General features: G+C 58.6%; 1 protein-coding gene across 2 annotated transcripts; it reads left to right on the forward strand.

Moving 5' to 3' along the window:
* Window positions 1–936: 936 nt before the first annotated feature.
* NENF (neudesin neurotrophic factor) lies at window positions 937–20,583 on the forward strand. Of its 2 annotated transcripts, none has more exons than XM_066595050.1 (4): window positions 937–1,137; window positions 6,652–6,712; window positions 16,485–16,588; window positions 19,126–20,583. In XM_066595050.1, the coding sequence occupies exons 1-4, from the start codon at window positions 1,054–1,056 to the stop codon at window positions 19,300–19,302; spliced, it is 426 nt and encodes a 141-aa protein (XP_066451147.1). In that variant the 5' UTR covers window positions 937–1,053; the 3' UTR covers window positions 19,303–20,583. The 2 variants fall into 2 exon arrangements, with proteins under 2 accessions (XP_066451147.1, XP_066451146.1); XM_066595049.1 differs by lacking the exon at window positions 937–1,137 and adding an exon at window positions 1,179–1,351.
* Window positions 20,584–21,792: the final 1,209 nt, after the last annotated feature.

The raw sequence follows: 21,792 nt of genomic DNA on the forward strand, positions 1-21,792 counted from the left end.
GGTATATATATGTGTATAGGGGAGCTGTGTGTATATAGGGGGTATATATATATTTATAGGGGAGCTGTGTGTATATAGGGGGTATATATATATAGGGGAGCTGTGTGTATATAGGGGGTATATATATATTTATAGGGGAGCTGTGTGTATATAGGGGGTATATATATATAGGGGAGCTGTGTGTATATAGGGGGTATATATATATTTATAGGGGAGCTGTGTGTATATAGGGGGTATATATATGTGTATAGGGGAGCTGTGTGTATATAGGGGGTATATATATATTTATAGGGGAGCTGTGTGTATATAGGGGGTATATATATATTTATAGGGGAGCTGTGTGTATATAGGGGGTATATATATATAGGGGAGCTGTGTGTATATAGGGGGTATATATATATTTATAGGGGAGCTGTGTGTATATAGGGGGTATATATATATAGGGGAGCTGTGTGTATATAGGGGGTATATATATATTTATAGGGGAGCTGTGTGTATATAGGGGGTATATATATGTGTATAGGGGAGCTGTGTGTATATAGGGGGTATATATATATTTATAGGGGAGCTGTGTGTATATAGGGGGTATATATATATTTATAGGGGAGCTGTGTGTATATAGGGGGTATATATGTGTATAGGGGAGCTGTGTGTGTATAGGGGGTATATATGTGTATAGGGGAGCTGTGTGTATATAGGGGGTATATATTTATAGGGGAGCTGTGTGTATATAGGGGGTATATATGTGTATAGGGGAGCTGTGTGTATATAGGGGGTATATATTTATAGGGGAGCTGTGTGTATATAGGGGGTATATATGTGTATAGGGGAGCTGTGTGTATATAGGGGGTATATATATGTGTATAGGGGAGCTGTGTGTATAGGGGGTATATATGTCTGTGTGTATAGGGGGTGTGTGTATATGCGTGTTTTCGCCTCGTTCGGCCATCTTTTCAGCCGCCGGCGGTGCCGAACGACCACGATGCCGGGGAGCAGATTTGGAATTTGTATGCAGGAGAAAAAAGCTTTGCGCCATCTGTGGATGTGGAATCCATGCTGGATGAGCGCCGTAAAACACGAAGGTCGTCCGGATTATCAGAGGTCGGATTAGCGGATGTCTTTCTTTCTCCTGGCAGGGTAAGGGTTACCTGTGGGCGGGGCTTGTAGTTGTGAGGCTCCGCCCTGCCAGGAAGTTGTGCACACTATGTGGCGGAGTAGCAGAGCTGTGTGTTGCTCGGTGCTGCTGCTCGCTGCCGCTCTCCGTGGCGATGCGGGTGCAGACCGCAGAGTGGGGCGCCCGGCTGTGCGGCTCTTCACCGCCGAGGACCTGGCGCGGTACGACGGGCAGCAGGTGAGCCGCTACTCTGCGCAGAGCTGTGCCACTCAAGCCGGCCGGTCACCAAATCCTGGCACCGCCTGGGGGGCTGCAACATCACCGGACCCCACGTGTGTCTGATTGGGGGCCCCTCCGCCACATAAGGGGCCCCAGCCTCATGTATCGTACAGTCTCTTCACATGGGTGTGACCGCACCCTCTACAGCCCCGACAGTCCAGCTAGGCTGCAGTACCGCACACGGCCCAGTGATGGAGGTGGCGCTGTGTCTGGCATCTAGTATCGTACAATCCCTTTATGCATTTGGCGCACCTAGATGTGGGTATTGTGTGACAAATGGCGGCGTTGTCATAAGTCACATGCGGAGCCGCCATTCGTGCCAGGAGGCGGACTATAGATAAGGCGCTGCCAGGGGGAGGAGCGTGGGGCTCCGTGCCAGAGACATTAACGAGGGTCCCCGACTATAGATAAGGCGCTGCCAGGGGGAGGAGCGGGGGGCTCCGCACCGGAGACATTAACGAGGGTCCCCGACTATAGATGAGGCGCTGCCGGGAGGAGCGGGGGGCTCCGTGCCAGAGACATTAACGGGGGTCCCCGACTATAGATGAGGCGCTGCCGGGAGGAGCGGGGGGCTCCGCGCCAGAGACATTAACGGGGGGCCCTGACTATAGAGGAGGCGCTGCCGGGAGGAGCGGGGGGCTCCGCGCCAGAGACATTAACGTGGGGCCCCGACTATAGATGAGGCGCTGCCGGGGGAGGAGCGGGGGCCTCCGCGCCAGAGACATTAACGAGGGTCCCCGACTATAGATGAGGCGCTGCCGGGGGAGGAGCGGGGGGCTCCGCGCCAGAGATATTAACGAGGGGCCCCGACTATAGATGAGGCGCTGCCGGGAGGAGCGGGGGGCTCCGTGCCAGAGACATTAACGAGGGTCCCCGACTATAGATGAGGCGCTGCCGGGAGGAGCGGGGGGCTCCGCGCCAGAGACATTAACGGGGGGCCCTGACTATAGAGGAGGCGCTGCCGGGAGGAGCGGGGGGCTCCGTGCCAGAGACATTAACAGGGGGCCCTGACTATAGATGAGGCGCTGCCGGGGGAGGAGCGGGGGGCTCCGCGCCAGAGATATTAACGAGGGGCCCTGACTATAGATGAGGCACTGCCGGGAGGAGCGGGGGGCTCCGCGCCAAAGACATTAACGAGGGGCCCCGACTATAGATGAGGCGCTGCCGGGAGGAGTTGGGGGGCTCCGCGCCAAAGACATTAACGGGGGGCCCAGACTATAGATGAGGCGCTGCCGGGAGGAGCGGGGGGCTCCGTGCCAGAGACATTAACGGGGGTCCCCGACTATAGATGAGGCGCTGACGGGAGGAGCGGGGGGCTCCGCGCCAAAGACATTAATGAGGGTCCCCAACTATAGATGAGGCGCTGCCGGGAGGAGTGGGGGGCTCCGTGCCAGAGACATTAATGAGGGTCCCCAACTATAGATGAGGCGCTGCCGGGAGGAGCGGGGGGCTCCGTGCCAGAGACATTAATGAGGGTCCCCAACTATAGATGAGGCGCTGCCGGGAGGAGCGGGGGGCTCCGCGCCAGAGACATTAACGGGGGTCCCCAACTATAGATGAGGCGCTGCCGGGAGGAGCGGGGGGCTCCGTGCCAGAGACATTAACGAGGGTCTCAGACTATAGATAAGGCGTTGCCGGGAGGAGCGGGGGGCTCCGTGCCAGAGACATTAATGAGGGTCCCCAACTATAGATGAGGCGCTGCCGGGAGGAGCGGGGGGCTCCGCGCCAAAGACATTAATGAGGGTCCCCAACTATAGATGAGGCGCTGCCGGGAGGAGTGGGGGGCTCCGTGCCAGAGACATTAATGAGGGTCCCCAACTATAGATGAGGCGCTGCCGGGAGGAGCGGGGGGCTCCGTGCCAGAGACATTAATGAGGGTCCCCAACTATAGATGAGGCGCTGCCGGGAGGAGCGGGGGGCTCCGCGCCAGAGACATTAACGGGGGTCCCCAACTATAGATGAGGCGCTGCCGGGAGGAGCGGGGGGCTCCGTGCCAGAGACATTAACGAGGGTCTCAGACTATAGATAAGGCGTTGCCGGGAGGAGCGGGGGGCTCCGTGCCAGAGACATTAATGAGGGTCCCCAACTATAGATAAGGCGCTGCCAGGGGGAGGAGCGGGGGGCTCCGCGCCAAAGACATTAATGAGGGTCCCCAACTATAGATGAGGCGCTGCCGGGAGGAGCGGGGGGCTCCGTGCCAGAGACATTAATGAGGGTCCCCAACTATAGATGAGGCGCTGCCGGGAGGAGCGGGGGGCTCCGCGCCAGAGACATTAACGGGGGTCCCCAACTATAGATGAGGCGCTGCCAGGGGGAGGAGCGGGGGTCTCCGTGCCAGAGACATTAACGAGGGTCTCAGACTATAGATGAGGCGTTGCCGGGAGGAGCGGGGGGCTCCGTGCCAGAGACATTAACGGGGGTCCCCGACTATAGATGAGGCGCTGCTGGGAGGAGCGGGGGGCTCCGTGCCAGAGACGTTAACCGTTAACGAGGGTCCCCGACTATAGATGAGGCGCTGCCAGGAGGAGCTGGGGGCTCCGCGCCAGAGACATTAACGGGGGTCCCCGACTATAGATGAGGCGCTGCCGGGAGGAGCGGGGGGCTCCGTGCCAGAGACATTAACGAGGGTCTCAGACTATAGATGAGGCGTTGCCGGGAGGAGCGGGGGGCTCCGTGCCAGAGACATTAACGGGGGTCCCCGACTATAGATGAGGCGCTGCCGGGAGGAGCGGGGGGCTCCGCGCCAAAGACATTAATGAGGGTCCCCAACTATAGGTGAGGCGCTGCCGGGAGGAGCGGGGGGCTCCGCGCCAGAGACATTAACGAGGGTCCCCGACTATAGATGAGGCGCTGCTGGGAGGAGCGGGGGCCTCCGCGCCAGAGACATTAACGAGGGTCCCCGACTATAGATGAGGCGCTGCCAGGAGGAGCGGGGGCCTCCGCGCCAGAGACATTAACGAGGGTCCCCGACTATAGATGAGGCGCTGCCGGGAGGAGCGGGGGGCTCCGCGCCAGAGACATTAACGGGGGTCCCCAACTATAGATGAGGCGCTGCTGGGAGGAGCGGGGGGCTCCGCGCCAGAGACATTAACGGGGGTCCCCAACTATAGATGAGGCGCTGCCAGGGGGAGGAGCGGGGGTCTCCGTGCCAGAGACATTAACGAGGGTCTCAGACTATAGATGAGGCGTTGCCGGGAGGAGCGGGGGGCTCCGTGCCAGAGACATTAACGGGGGTCCCCGACTATAGATGAGGCGCTGCTGGGAGGAGCGGGGGGCTCCGTGCCAGAGACGTTAACGAGGGTCCCCGACTATAGATGAGGCGCTGCCAGGAGGAGCTGGGGGCTCCGCGCCAGAGACATTAACGGGGGTCCCCGACTATAGATGAGGCGCTGCCGGGAGGAGCGGGGGGCTCCGTGCCAGAGACATTAACGAGGGTCTCAGACTATAGATGAGGCGTTGCCGGGAGGAGCGGGGGGCTCCGTGCCAGAGACATTAACGGGGGTCCCCGACTATAGATGAGGCGCTGCCGGGAGGAGCGGGGGGCTCCGCGCCAAAGACATTAATGAGGGTCCCCAACTATAGGTGAGGCGCTGCCGGGAGGAGCGGGGGGCTCCGCGCCAGAGACATTAACGAGGGTCCCCGACTATAGATGAGGCGCTGCCAGGAGGAGCGGGGGCCTCCGCGCCAGAGACATTAACGAGGGTCCCCGACTATAGATGAGGCGCTGCCAGGAGGAGCTGGGGGCTCCGCGCCAGAGACATTAACGAGGGTCCCCGACTATAGATGAGGCGCTGCTGGGAGGAGCGGGGGGCTCCGCGCCAGAGACATTAACGAGGGTCCCCGACTATAGATGAGGCGCTGCCAGGAGGAGCGGGGGCCTCCGCGCCAGAGACATTAACGAGGGGCCCCGACTATAGATGAGGCGCTGCCGGGAGGAGCGGGGGGCTCCGTGCCAGAGACATTAACGAGGGTCCCCGACTATAGATGAGGCGCTGCCAGGAGGAGCTGGGGGCTCCGCGCCAGAGACATTAACGAGGGTCCCCGACTATAGATGAGGCGCTGCCGGGAGGAGCGGGGGGCTCCGCGCCAGAGACATTAACGAGGGTCCCCGACTATAGATGAGGCGCTGCCAGGAGGAGCGGGGGCCTCCGCGCCAGAGACATTAACGAGGGGCCCCGACTATAGATGAGGCGCTGCCGGGAGGAGCGGGGGGCTCCGCGCCAAAGACATTAATGAGGGTCCCCGACTATAGATAAGGCGCTGCTGGGAGGAGCGGGGGGCTCCGCGCCAGAGACATTAACGGGGGGCCCCGACTATAGATGAGGCGCTGCCAGGAGGGGCGGGGGGCTCCGCGCCAGAGACATTAACGGGGGGCCCCGACTAGATGAGGCGCTGCCGGGAGGAGCGGGGGGCTCCGCGCCGGAGATATTAATGGGGGTCCCCGACTATAGATGAGGCGCTGCCAGGGGGAGGAGTGGGGTGCTCCGCGCCAGGGACATTAAGAGGGTCCCAGTAATATTCTGACTGGCAGAACAGATTCATGTTAGTCGCAGCTAAGTATTTGGCCCCCAAAGAGCCGCTTACCTTGGGGCTGCTTTTAGCTTTCGGGTTCTCCCTTGGGGCAGCCCGGTGATTCACTTGTTACCCCTCCCCCGGCCATGAGAAGCGGCGCCCCCTGTATGTCATGGTTGGTGGTACGGAGTGATAGCAGTTGGCAGTTGGGGGAGTGTCCGCCCCCCCCCCCCCCCCGCGGGCCTCCTGCGGCAAGTGTCCGCCCCCCCCCCCCCCCGCGGGCCTCCTGCGGCAAGTGTCCGCCCCCCCCCCCCCGCGGGCCTCCTGCGGCAAGTGTCCGCCCCCCCCCCGCGGGCCTCCTGCGGCAAGTGTCCGCCCCCCCCCCCCCGCGGGCCTCCTGCGGCGAGTGTCCGCGCCCCGCGGGCCAAGCGGCAGTCTGACCGATCGCTCATCCCCCAGTCGTTAGATCTGGCCCTTGTAAGGCCCGGTAGACCAGCGCCAATCTGGTTGCCCTGAAGGCCGTTCTGCTCAAGCGCAGGGACCTCTCCTATTAAGGGGTCCTGCAGCGAGTCGCAGTGGAGCCCCCCTCGGGGTGGTCAGCAGTCTGCCGCCCCGGGACCCCGGCCGGTCAGTGGACAGAGCTGCTGTGCGCCAGACACGGTGCCGTTCATGTGCCACAGCGCTACTGCAGACTCCGCCACTAGTCATTTGAGAAGGCTAACACGGATTTGTCCTGTTCTCCGCAGGAGGAGGAGCCTATTTACATGGCCGTCAAGGGGGCCGTCTTCGATGTCTCGGCCGGAAAAGGTAACTTATCTTTTATCTGCACTGGAAGGACAATAATGCTGAAGAGTCATCGGGGAGTTTCCACCTAGCGCCCCCTCTTCCACAGGCTGCATGCGGTATTGCAGTTTTGTTGTAGTTGCCTCGGGCTGAGCAGCCGCCGCAGATACAACACTATGCCAGGGTGGCGCTGTTTCTGGGTTTTCACTCTCATAAACCTCTGTAACCCCGTATATGTGGGGGGTAGAGGGCAGTTATAGTGCCGTCCGTAGCAAGAGGCGGCTGTCACTGAGCGCTGCCGCAACAGCAGGGATTGTGGAGGACAGCGACGCCCTGCCGTTAATCCCTAACATGCCTCAGTCACAGCATGTACAGAGTTAACAGAGGGAGGGAGCTCCTCCGATGATGTCATCCGCGCGTTACCATGGCAACCAGAGACCTAGCCGCCACCATAGCAAGCACTGGCAAGGAAACCAGGAGGTAATACATTGCAGTTCGGAAGTATTGCAGTGTATTATCGGCGGTTCGAGTCTCCCACATTAGAATAATACAGCAGACATCTTGGCGCACGTCTCCATGTGAACTAAACCGGTGTGACGTTGTGGCGCGGCGCCGCCGATCGGCTCCCTATACAAACACTAGTGGGTTTTTTCTTAAATACAAAGATACTTTTTTTGTTCATTTCGCCTCCCAAAAGATGCAGTAAAAGTAATGAAAAAAGTCATATGAGCCCAAAAATGGTAGCAATAAAAACTACCGCTCGTCGCGCAGCCAAGGGGCCGCAAGCGTCAAGGCGGAAATAATAAGCTAAAGCTAGACATGAAAAACCCCAAAATCGTTGCATCCTGAAGGGGATAAAACAAACTGTGTGGTGGCACGGCGGACCCCAATTTCAGAAATGTGAATCTAGACTTGCTACATGTGCATCACACACACACAGCACTGCTACATGTGCATCACACACACACAGCACTGCTACGTGGGCGTCACACACACACAGCACTGCTACGTGCACGTCACACACACACAGCGCTGCTACGTGCACGTCACACACACACAGCGCTGCTACGTGGGCGTCACACACACACAGCGCTGCTACGTGGGCGTCACACACACACAGCGCTGCTACGTGGGCGTCACACACACACAGCGCTGCTACGTGGGCGTCACACACACACAGCGCTGCTACGTGGGCGTCACACACACACAGCGCTGCTACGTGGGCGTCACACACACACAGCGCTGCTACGTGGGCGTCACACACACACAGCGCTGCTACGTGGGCGTCACACACACACAGCGCTGCTACGTGGGCGTCACACACACACAGCGCTGCTACGTGGGCGTCACACACACACACAGCGCTGCTACGTGGGCGTCACACACACACACAGCGCTGCTACGTGGGCGTCACACACACACACAGCGCTGCTACGTGGGCGTCACACACACACACAGCGCTGCTACGTGGGCGTCACACACACACACAGCGCTGCTACGTGGGCGTCACACACACACACAGCGCTGCTACATGGGCGTCACACACACACACAGCGCTGCTACGTGGGCGTCACACACACACACAGCGCTGCTACGTGGGCGTCACACACACACACAGCGCTGCTACGTGGGCGTCACACACACACACAGCGCTGCTACGTGGGCGTCACACACACACACAGCGCTGCTACGTGGGCGTCACACACACACACAGCGCTGCTACGTGGGCGTCACACACACACACAGCGCTGCTACGTGGGCGTCACACACACACACAGCGCTGCTACGTGGGCGTCACACACACACACAGCGCTGCTACGTGGGCGTCACACACACACACAGCGCTGCTACGTGGGCGTCACACACACACACAGCGCTGCTACGTGGGCGTCACACACACACACAGCGCTGCTACGTGGGCGTCACACACACACACAGCGCTGCTACGTGGGCGTCACACACACACAGCGCTGCTACGTGGGCGTCACACACACACAGCGCTGCTACGTGGGCGTCACACACACACACAGCGCTGCTACGTGGGCGTCACACACACACACAGCGCTGCTACGTGGGCGTCACACACACACACAGCGCTGCTACGTGGGCGTCACACACACACACAGCGCTGCTACGTGGGCGTCACACACACACACAGCGCTGCTACGTGGGCGTCACACACACACACAGCGCTGCTACGTGGGCGTCACACACACACACAGCGCTGCTACGTGGGCGTCACACACACACACAGCGCTGCTACGTGGGCGTCACACACACACACAGCGCTGCTACGTGGGCGTCACACACACACACAGCGCTGCTACGTGGGCGTCACACACACACACACACACAGCGCTGCTACGTGGGCGTCACACACACACACACACACACACAGCGCTGCTACGTGGGCGTCACACACACACACACACACACACAGCACTGCTACGTGGGCGTCACACACACACACACACACACACACACAGCACTGCTACGTGGGCGTCACACACACACACACACAGCACTGCTACGTGGGCGTCACACACACACACACACACACACAGCACTGCTACGTGGGCGTCACACACACACACACACACACACAGCACTGCTACGTGGGCGTCACACACACACACACACACACACAGCACTGCTACGTGGGCGTCACACACACACACACACACACACAGCACTGCTACGTGGGCGTCACACACACACACACACACACACAGCACTGCTACGTGGGCGTCACACACACACACACAGCACTGCTACGTGGGCGTCACACACACACACACACACACACACACAGCACTGCTACGTGGGCGTCACACACACACACACACACACACACAGCACTGCTACGTGGGCGTCACACACACACACACACAGCACTGCCACGTGGGCGTCACACACACAGCACTGCTACGTGGGCGTCACACACACACACACACAGCACTGCTACGTGGGCGTCACACACACACACACACACACAGACACAGCACTGCTACGTGGGCGTCACACACACACACGCACACACACACACACCACTACTACTACGTGGGCGACTCACACACACACACAGCACTGCTACGTGGGCGTCGCACAGACACACACAGCACTGCTACGTGGGCGTCGCACAGACACACACAGCACTGCTATGTGGGCGTCGCACAGACACACACAGCACTGCTACGTGGGCGTCGCACAGACACACACAGCACTGCTACGTGGGCGTCGCACAGACACACACAGCACTGCTACGTGGGCGTCGCACAGACACACACAGCACTGCTACGTGGGCGTCGCACAGACACACACAGCACTGCTACGTGGGCGTCGCACAGACACACACAGCACTGCTACGTGGGCGTCGCACAGACACACACAGCACTGCTACGTGGGCGTCGCACAGACACACACAGCACTGCTACGTGGGCGTCGCACAGACACACACAGCACTGCTACGTGGGCGTCGCACAGACACACACAGCACTGCTACGTGGGCGTCGCACAGACACACACAGCACTGCTACGTGGGCGTCGCACAGACACACACAGCACTGCTACGTGGGCGTCGCACAGACACACACAGCACTGCTACGTGGGCGTCGCACAGACACACACAGCACTGCTACGTGGGCGTCGCACAGACACACACAGCACTGCTACGTGGGCGTCGCACAGACACACACAGCACTGCTACGTGGGCGTCGCACAGACACACACAGCACTGCTACGTGGGCGTCGCACAGACACACACAGCACTGCTACGTGGGCGTCGCACAGACACACACAGCACTGCTACGTGGGCGTCGCACAGACACACACAGCACTGCTACGTGGGCGTCGCACAGACACACACAGCACTGCTACGTGGGCGTCGCACAGACACACACAGCACTGCTACGTGGGCGTCGCACAGACACACACAGCACTGCTACGTGGGCGTCGCACAGACACACACAGCACTGCTACGTGGGCGTCGCACAGACACACACAGCACTGCTACGTGGGCGTCGCACAGACACACAGCACTGCTACGTGGGCGTCGCACAGACACACAGCACTGCTACGTGGGCGTCGCACACACACACAGCACTGCTACGTGGGCGTCCCACGCACACACAGCACTGCTACGTGGGCGTCCCACACACACACAGCACTGCTACGTGGGCGTCCCACACACACACAGCACTGCTACGTGGGCGTCCCACACACACACAGCACTGCTACGTGGGCGTCCCACACACACACAGCACTGCTACGTGGGCGTCCCACACACACACAGCACTGCTACGTGGGCGTCACACACACACACACACCACTACTACGTGGGCGTCTCACACACACACACAGCACTGCTACGTGGGCGTCGCACAGACACACACAGCACTGCTACGTGGGCGTCACACACACACACACACACACACAGCACTGCTACGTGGGCGCCGCACAGACACACACACAGCACTGCTACGTGGGCGCCGCACAGACACACACACAGCACTGCTACGTGGGCGCCGCACAGACACACACACAGCACTGCTACGTGGGCGCCGCACAGACACACACACAGCACTGCTACGTGGGCGCCGCACAGACACACACACAGCACTGCTACGTGGGCGCCGCACAGACACACACACACAGCACTGCTACGTGGGCGCCGCACAGACACACACACACAGCACTGCTACGTGGGCGCCGCACAGACACACACACACAGCACTGCTACGTGGGCGCCGCACAGACACACACACACAGCACTGCTACGTGGGCGCCGCACAGACACACACACACAGCACTGCTACGTGGGCGCCGCACAGACACACACACACAGCACTGCTACGTGGGCGCCGCACAGACACACACACACAGCACTGCTACGTGGGCGCCGCACAGACACACACACACACAGCACTGCTACGTGGGCGCCGCACAGACACACACACACAGCACTGCTACGTGGGCGCCGCACAGACACACACACACAGCACTGCTACGTGGGCGCCGCACAGACACACACACACAGCACTGCTACGTGGGCGCCGCACAGACACACACACACAGCACTGCTACGTGGGCGCCGCACAGACACACACACACAGCACTGCTACGTGGGCGCCGCACAGACACACACACACAGCACTGCTACGTGGGCGCCGCACAGACACACACACACAGCACTGCTACGTGGGCGCCGCACAGACACCCACACACAGCACTGCTACGTGGGCGTCGCACAGACACCCACACACAGCACTGCTACGTGGGCGTCGCACAGACACCCACACACAGCACTGCTACGTGGGCGTCGCACAGACACCCACACACAGCACTGCTACGTGGGCGTCGCACAGACACCCACACACAGCACTGCTACGTGGGCGTCGCACAGACACCCACACACAGCACTGCTACGTGGGCGTCGCACAGACACCCACACACAGCACTGCTACGTGGGCGTCGCACAGACACCCACACACAGCTCTGCTACGTGGGCGCCGCACAGACACCCACACACAGCACTGCTACGTGGGCGCCGCACAGACACCCACACACAGCACTGCTACGTGGGCGCCGCACAGACACCCACACACAGCACTGCTACGTGGGCGCCGCACAGACACACACACACAGCACTGCTACGTGGGCGCCGCACACACACACACACACACAGCACTGCTACGTGGGCGCCGCACACACACACACACACACACACAGCACTGCTACGTGGGCGTCGCACAGACACACACACACAGCACTGCTACGTGGGCGTCGCACAGACACCCACACACAGCACTGCTACGTGGGCGTCGCACAGACACCCACACACAGCACTGCTACGTGGGCGTCGCACAGACACCCACACACAGCACTGCTACGTGGGCGTCGCACAGACACCCACACACAGCACTGCTACGTGGGCGTCGCACAGACACCCACACACAGCACTGCTACGTGGGCGCCGCACAGACACCCACACACAGCACTGCTACGTGGGCGCCGCACAGACACCCACACACAGCACTGCTACGTGGGCGCCGCACAGACACCCACACACAGCACTGCTACGTGGGCGCCGCACAGACACCCACACACAGCACTGCTACGTGGGCGCCGCACAGACACCCACACACAGCACTGCTACGTGGGCGCCGCACAGACACACACACACAGCACTGCTACGTGGGCGCCGCACACACACACACACACAGCACTGCTACGTGGGCGCCGCACACACACACACACACACAGCACTGCTACGTGGGCGCCGCACACACACACACACACACACAGCACTGCTACGTGGGCGTCGCACAGACACACACAGCACTGCTTCGCGGGCGTCGCGCACACACACACACACAGCACTGCTACGTGCGCGTCACACACACCCCCCCCTTCTACGTGCGCGTCACACACACCCCCCCTTCTACGTGCGCGTCACACACACCCCCCCTTTCCACGTGCGCGTCACACCCCCACCCCCTTCCACGTGCGCGTCACACCCCCACCCCTTTCCACGTGCGCGTCACACCCACACCCCTTTCCACGTGCACGCGTCACACCCACACCCCTTTCCACGTGCGCGCGTCACACCCACACCCCTTTCCACGTGCGCGTCACACCCACACACCCTTCCACGTGCCCGTCTCACACGCAGAGCGCCGCTACGTGCCCGTCTCACACGCAGAGCTCCGCGGCACTGCTACGCACGCGTCACACACACCCCCTTCTACGTGCGCATCACACACACACACCCCCTTCTACGTGCGCGTCACACACACACACCCCCTTCTACGTGCGCGTCACACACACACACACACCCCCTTCCACGTGCGCGTCACACACACACACCCCCTTCCACGTGCGCGTCACACCCACACACCCCCTTCCACGTGCGCGTCACACCCACACACCCCCTTCCACGTGCGCGTCACACCCACACACCCCCTTCCACGTGCGCGTCACACCCACACACCCCCTTCCACGTGCGCGTCACACCCACACACCCCCTTCCACGTGCTCGTCACACCCACACACCCCCTTCCACGTGCTCGTCACACCCACACACCCCCTTCCACGTGCGCGTCACACCCACACCCCCTTCCACGTGCGCGTCACACCCACACCCCCTTCCACGTGCGCGTCACACCCACACCCCCTTCCACGTGCGCGTCACACCCACACCCCCTTCCACGTGCCCGTCTCACACGCAGAGCGCCGCGGCACTGCTACGCACGCGTCACACACACCCCCTTCTACGTGCGCGTCACACACACACACCCCCCCTTCTACGTGCGCGTCTCTCACACACACACACCCCCCCTTCTACGTGCGCGTCACACACCCCCTTCTACGTGCGCGTCACACACACACACACCCCCTTCTACGTGCGCGTCACACACACACACCCCCTTCTACGTGCGCGTCACACACACACACCCCCTTCTACGTGCGCGTCACACACACACACACACCCCCTTCTACGTGCGCGTCACACACACACCCCCTTCTACGTGCGCGTCACACACACACCCCCTTCTACGTGCGCGTCACACACACACCCCCTTCTACGTGCGCGTCACACACACACCCCCTTCTACGTGCGCGTCACACACACACCCCCTTCTACGTGCGCGTCACACACACACCCCCTTCTACGTGCGCGTCACACACACACCCCCTTCTACGTGCGCGTCACACACACACCCCCCCTTCTACGTGCGCGTCACACACACACCCCCCCTTCTACGTGCGCGTCACACACACACCCCCCCTTCTACGTGCGCGTCACACACACACCCCCCCTTCTACGTGCGCGTCACACACACACCCCCCCTTCTACGTGCGCGTCACACACACACACACCCTTCTACGTGCGCGTCACACACACACCCCCTTCTACGTGCGCGTCACACACACACACACCCTTCTATGTGCGCGTCACACACACACACACACCCTTCTACGTGCGCGTCACACACACACACCCTTCTACGTGCGCGTCACACACACACACACCCTTCTACGTGCGCGTCACACACACACACACACACACACCCTTCTACGTGCGCGTCACACACACACACACCCTTCTACGTGCGCGTCACACACACACACACACCCTTCTACGTGCGCGTCACACACACACACACACCCTTCTACGTGCGCGTCACACACACACACACACACCCTTCTACGTGCGCGTCACACACACACACACCCTTCTACGTGCGCGTCACACACACACACACACACACACACCCTTCTACGTGCGCGTCACACACACACACACACACACACACACACCCTTCTACGTGCGCGTCACACACACACACACACCCTTCTACGTGCGCGTCACACACACACACACACCCTTCTACGTGCGCGTCACACACACACACCCCCTTCTACGTGCGCGTCACACACACACACACACCCTTCTACGTGCGCGTCACACACACACACACACCCTTCTACGTGCGCGTCACACACACACACACACCCTTCTACGTGCGCGTCACACACACACACCCCCTTCTACGTGCGCGTCACACACACACACCCCCCCTTCTACATGCGCGTCACACCCCCCCTTCTACGTGCGCGTCACACCCCCCCTTCTACGTGCGCGTCACACACACCCCCTTCCACGTGCGCGTCACACACACCCCCTTCCACGTGCGCGTCACACACACCCCCTTCCACGTGCGCGTCACACACACCCCCTTCCACGTGCGCGTCACACACACCCCCCCTTCCACGTGCGCGTCACACACACCCCCCCCCTTCCACGTGCGCGTCACACACCCCCCCCCTTCCACGTGCGCGTCACACACACCCCCCCTTCCACGTGCGCGTCACACACACCCCCCCTTCCACGTGCGCGTCACACACACCCCCCCTTCCACGTGCGCGTCACACACCCCCCCTTCCACGTGCGCGTCACACACCCCCCCTTCCACGTGCGCGTCACACACCCCCCCTTCCACGTGCGCGTCACACACACCCCCCCTTCCACGTGCGCGTCACACACACCCCCCCTTCCACGTGCGCGTCACACCCACCCCCCCTTCCACGTGCGCGTCACACCCACCCCCCCTTCCACGTGCGCGTCACACCCACCCCCCCTTCCACGTGCGCGTCACACCCACCCCCCCTTCCACGTGCGCGTCACCCCCACACCCCCTTCCACGTGCCCGTCTCACACGCAGAGCGCCGCTACGTGCCCGTCTCTCACGCAGAGCGCCGCTACGTGCCCGTCTCTCACGCAGAGCGCCGCTACGTGCCCGTCTCACACGCAGAGCGCCGCTACGTGCCCGTCTCACACGCAGAGCGCCGCTACGTGCCCGTCTCACACGCAGAGCGCCGCTACGTGCCCGTCTCACACGCAGAGCGCCGCTACGTGCATTATTCATCCCATACAACAGGGATGAGAAGCAGCACAGCACTGCAGATGAAGGACCTGTGATCACATCGTTATCATGCTCTGCCCCAGATCACATGACGGTGACATCATCAAAGGTCCTGCATACTTATGCAGATTACGGACGGACTACAAACCCTCTGCGAATTCTAACGAACACCTAGCTAGACAGCAGCCATGTGCATACAGGACCTGTGATGATGTCACCGTCATGTGAGCAGGGGCGGAGCATGTAAGTCACTCACGCACGGACAGACAGGTCGTCGTTAGTAGTTTGAATAAATTTAGTTTGTGTGACTAAATCCGGAGGGGGGCACATACTTTTTGCAGCTCTGTATATATGGACCTTATATTTTACAGAGTTCTATGGGAAGGGCGCCTCCTATAACGCGCTGGCGGGAAAGGATTCTACGCGTGCCGTTGCCAAGATGTCTTTGGAAGCCGAGGATCTTGTGTCTGACACGGTAAGACTTATTGGCAACAAGGTCACGAGATTACTGGAGTAAAGACTGCGCGACGGTCAGGTTTGTGAGACTCTTCCTGGCGGCCCGTGACTCCGTACTGTAGAGACCGGCTGTAGTTGTGGCCGGCGGTGTCCTGCGATGAGTCCACCTGAGGGCGGCCCTTCATCTGTACGGAACATGTGAAGTCCGCCATTACATGTAGCCTCTGTGCTTTGCGTGTGAGCGCGCAGGACGTCTCATAAGAACTAGACCCCGGCGGGAAGTGATAGCCCCAGAGTCGCCCAGATGGGTCGTCTTCTGCTAGAGGGGCTAGTAAGTCCAGACCACTATATATAGCTCAGTTCTCTGCGCGGAGCCTTCTGCCTCTTCCCTGCCGCCACCCAACGTCGTCCTCTTCAGTGGCCTCCTGCTACCCTTTGCTCACCGGGCCCCCAGATCTCGGGTCTGATACTCAGTAGCCCTCCCAGGCCGTGGCCCCTGAACAGCACCCCTTTTCATGCTGTTGTTAGCACCGCCCAGTGGAAACCCCAGGAACATGCCGACGGTGTATCCTGCAACCGAAACCAAGACCTCCTATAATAATGGCAGACTAGACTTTCGGGGGGCACCAAACTGATTCTTTGCCCTGTGTGATGGAGAGCCTAGCTGAGCCTCTGGAATAGGGGCGCTTGCCCCTTGTAGGTGGGGGTTTGTCAGGTCCAAGCTGATGGGGGTTATCGTGCGTGAAGTAATGTCCACCGGGGGGTGTAACAGCAGAAATGTCTGGTTTACAGAGCAAGTAATGGCGGGCGGTAAGTGGTTTATGATAAATGTTGTTATTGGCAGGAAGCTGGGAGACCAGGGTAAGGCTGCAGGTGACTAGCGGGCTCCTGTAAAAGGCCTCCGGATTGGCTGTGAGGCAGGGTGGGCCGGTAGAAGGTGGCGGCGGCGGCAGACTTCGGAGTATCTCCGTTCTGCTGGCTCAGCGCTGCCTGACTGCACCAACTACTAGATGACTGTGGCCAACGGGCACAAACGGCGTCCGCGGGCCGAGGTCTAACTGCAGCATTTGCCAGTCTAGTAGAAGGTTGCCGGGTATCTGAGGTCCGAGTACTAGGCGGCCTCTCTGGTTCACCAGCAGGCTGAGTCCTTTATCCCCATTTCATGGGTTTCTCATAGTTCTTATCATCTTAACCGCCTGGCCATCAGTCTCTCTTACCCAGTGACCAACGCCATGCAGGGATGGCACGCCGGTCACAACCCCCCGCAGGTCACTACAGCTCTGCATACCTGCTCTGTTCAGGAGATCCTCCCTTCCCACAACCGTCTGCCCACCTTCCCAGATGCCGTTGGTGATTTCTTGATCGTCTCCCTCCCTTCCTAAGAAGCCGCTCTTCATCACACTTTCAGATCCGGAACAGTAGAGCAGCGATGAATAGCCTTGCGCGCTCCTGCCATTCCTATGTACCCACAGCAGCCTCTTCAGGGGTCGGAGCTCCTGCGCCCATCCGCTCTTGGGAGAATCGCTGCTGTAGAACGCCCTGAATGTCTCCCATCCCTCCGTATACCAGCGTGCTGGGAAGGATCTGCACGCCACCAGCGGACGGGCCCATCAGGGGTACGCCATGACCCTCCAGCGAGGAACGCCAAACGGCCATGTAAGTCAGAACTTGCAGGGGACGATCCGTGCTACTGGTTTCACTCCTCGGCTGCTTCTTCGTTCATCTCTCGGGCCGCGCTGTGAGAGTGAGTGGAAATGCAGAACTATGAAGACAATGATTTTCAATGACTTCATTCCCATCTGTGATGTTGTGAGATTTGGGAATCGCGGCACGCTCTATCTTTCTGTGATTTGCTGTTTTTTCTCGCCCATGTTTCCCTTTGCAGCCTCCGATTTATCGCAACGCACGAACTTGCGACATACGGGCGATGCGATGCATTTTAATATCAGCAACTCCTGTTGTATTCTATTGTGACGTTAGTCTTAGGACAGAGCTGTGATCTATGGCTGCAGTGCCGTATCAGAAGTAGTAGTCTGGGACACGCCCCTTGTCTCATCATTGCTTTAGGGAGACGCCCCATGTTTACTCATTGGCTGAGGCTGCAGAGGAGGCGGGCAGGGGGTGTGTTCCAGGCTACTGTAGGTCAGGCTTGAACAATAACAGAGGGGAGCGAGACCTGAGGGGGTCCGCAGCAGTGACCCCCCTCACACCTCCCCATATGACTTACATATCACTTCTGAGCTCCTGATTGGAGGGTCGCTCATCAACGGGAGCCTAACGGAGAGCAAGTAATGAGCTGCTCTGATGTCCGACCGCGCCATCTGCTTCTATCTAGAGGTTTTTCTAACGTCCTCAGAATGATTCCCGCTCACTGATTCTGCAGACCTCGCCGACATAAAGTCGCGTCGTCCTGTAGATATACGCTGCGCCCAGCATAAAGCCCATTCATGGCGCCCGTCTGGCGTGGGTACGGTGTATCCCAGAGTCCGTGGCGTTCACATTGCTGTAGGTTTTGTGGCTTTGCTCTGTAATTGTCCGCTTTCTTGTCTCCTCCAGACGGGACTCACCGAGGAGCAGCTGAAGTCTCTGGATGACATTTTCGAGAACGTGTATAAGAGGAAATACCCCATTGTGGGTTACACCGCCCAGCGCATCCTGAATGAAGATGGCAGCCCGGACGAGAGCTTCAGCCCCGAGGACCAGCCCCACTTCCAGATCAGAGACGAATTCTAAAGAGGAGGAGGTGCGCAATTAGCCAACGCTTCCCTTCAATGGACTCTTCATCTGCCATCACTGCTCAGCACCACGAAAATACTGCAAACCAGCGGGCGCAGCCTGTGGACACGTGCGGTGCTGCTCCTGTAGTCCTGGACGCCCCCGCTAAGTATCAGAACATTAAGTCCTAATTCTCCTTCTATCGGTCCGATCGCCGTCTTGTCTCTGCTGCTTTGGATACTTCAGGGGAAGAAGACTTATATGTGGGGAGGGTCCAGCACAAGGCGCTGCAGTGCTGTGGTAGGACCACTTGGGGGGGCTGCTGTCTCCAGTCACCAGCCCAGCGGTATTTGTGGTCTCCTCTGCATGCAGCAACCATGTAAACAAGCCTAATGCACTTAGACTGCCCCCATGTGGTGCTGGAGAGCTGATACTTGTAGTCCTCCCAACGGCCATGTACATGTTGGTGGAATACTCCCATTGTTGGACAGGTGACTGGAGAGGGGTGTCTGTACCACATGTGGCAGGTCGGGCCTGCACTTGGCCAATTTCTTTCACACGCTGTCCCCCCTACCCCCCTTTCCTCCCGCACGGATACACGTGGAAGGAAGTTTATGCATCCTTAGGTGAGTCTTGCAGAAATATTGAGCTGGTATGAAAGGTCCCTGAGAGAATCCGGCTGCGACGTTTCTAAGGAGGACCTCTCTCCGTACTGCAGTATGGCGGTAGACGCGGTGTTGCGATCCTAAACGTATACTTCATGTGAGTGTCGTCATCTACTAGAGCGGTCCAATTACTGGAAACGTCTCACGGATTTTGTGTGTGGACTTTATAGTTTTGATGATGGGAGGCCATTACTGTAAAGGGTTAATTAGCGCCAACTTGAGGCAAGCAGAACGCCGTTGTCTTCGTAGGCTCCTCCTGGAGCGGGATGTCGCGTCCTGCCAGCTGATACTCGTCTATATGTATCTATAGATAAAGGGTGGTAGTCATGACAACAGCAGGCGTTCTAGTTGGAAGAAAGGCGTTGCGCTACATTCGCATCTCCCAGTTTGCTGCAGTTTTTGGGCTTTTTTCCAGCTGTTTAGTCCAGAAGGGAATTATAACGGAAGGGAAAGTAGAAAGAAAAAACTTCTCTTCTCCTTTCCACTTCTTGTCCTGGCAAAAAAGTGCATCAAAAACTGCAGCATGAGAACGGCGCCGCAGCATTCATTCACCGCCTCTAGATGATTCTGTATGAAACTGATATAAAAATGACCAAAATGTGCAAAACGAATAAACAGTAATACAGAAATCCTCGTGACTGCGCACATCTGCCATGTAAAAGGGAATCCTGACAAATGGAACATTTACCTATGACCCCCCCCCCACCACTGTGGAGAGGAGTCACAGCACCCTGATCCAACCATAGCGCCAAATCCAGTGCAGTTAGAACTGACAGAACAGCTAATAGGACTGTAAGGAGCAAAATGAATACAAATAACCACAACTGTATAAACTTTATAGCAACGAATGCAAGAAGTCTGATCAGTAAAGTGGGGGAGCTGGAAGCAAACATGTCTGAGGAAAATTATGATATAGTTGGAATAACTGAAACATGGCCTGATAAGTGCGATTTGGGTAGTGAGTTTACAGGGTTACAATCTCTTCAGAAGAGACCGTGGAAACAGAAAGGGGGAGGGGTATGTCTGTACGTTAAATCGTACTTAATGCCGAGGCTACAGGAGGATATAGGGGCAAGAGGTGAACAGGTGGAATCTCTGTGGGTAGAAATACAGGGAGGAAAAAATAACAAAATCCTGATAGGGGTCTTCTATAGACCACCAAAAGCAACAGAAGAAACTGAAAACTTACTACTAAGGCAGATAGAAGAGGAGTCAAACCGCAACGAAGTAATTATCATGGGGGACTTTAATTATCCAGATATAACATGGGAGAACGAAACCTGCAAATCTCACAGGGGGGATAAGTTCTTGAGAGTAATTAAAGATAACTACCTTACCCAACTTGTGCGGGAGCCAACAAGAGGGAGGGCCATTCTGGACTTAGTATTAACTAACAGACCGGACAGAATCACGGGGGTGCAGGTGGAGGGGCACTTGGGGAACAGTGACCACAATATAATTTATTTCCAGCTGTCATTCAATAAGAAGCCTCATCAGGGAGCGACAAATAAACTAAACTTTAGTAAAGCAAAGTGTGATCAGCTGAGAACTATCATCGGTAACATTAATTGGGACAACATCCTCAAAAATATCAGTACAGAGGAAAAATGGGAGGAGTTTAAAAGGATCCTAATCACCTCATGGGAGCAGTTTATTCCCTTTAAAAACAAAAGAAACTCAACTAAAAGGAAACCAATGTGGCTCGACAAGACGGTAAGAGAGGCAATAAACGAGAAAAAGAAAGCGTTCAAACTACTAAAACAAGAAGGCAGCGAAGAAGCGCTAAAATCATACAGGGAAAAAAAAACTAAATATGTAAGGAAAAGATCAAAACCGCCGAGGA

The sequence above is a fragment of the Eleutherodactylus coqui genome, chromosome 3, assembly GCF_035609145.1.
Source record: "Eleutherodactylus coqui strain aEleCoq1 chromosome 3, aEleCoq1.hap1, whole genome shotgun sequence".
NCBI classification, from domain to species: domain Eukaryota; kingdom Metazoa; phylum Chordata; class Amphibia; order Anura; family Eleutherodactylidae; genus Eleutherodactylus; species Eleutherodactylus coqui.

What these genes read in the sequence shown, in the direction of transcription:
- NENF (XM_066595049.1), top strand. Translation starts at nt 1,205, where the DNA reads ATGTGGCGGAGTAGCAGAGCTGTGTGTTGCTCGGTGCTGCTGCTCGCT. An exon ending in CGCGGTACGACGGGCAGCAG is followed by an intron (nt 1,352 to 6,651) that starts GTGAGCCGCTAC and finishes TGTTCTCCGCAG; the next exon opens with GAGGAGGAGCCTATTTACAT. An exon ending in CGATGTCTCGGCCGGAAAAG is followed by an intron (nt 6,713 to 16,484) that starts GTAACTTATCTT and finishes TATATTTTACAG; the next exon opens with AGTTCTATGGGAAGGGCGCC.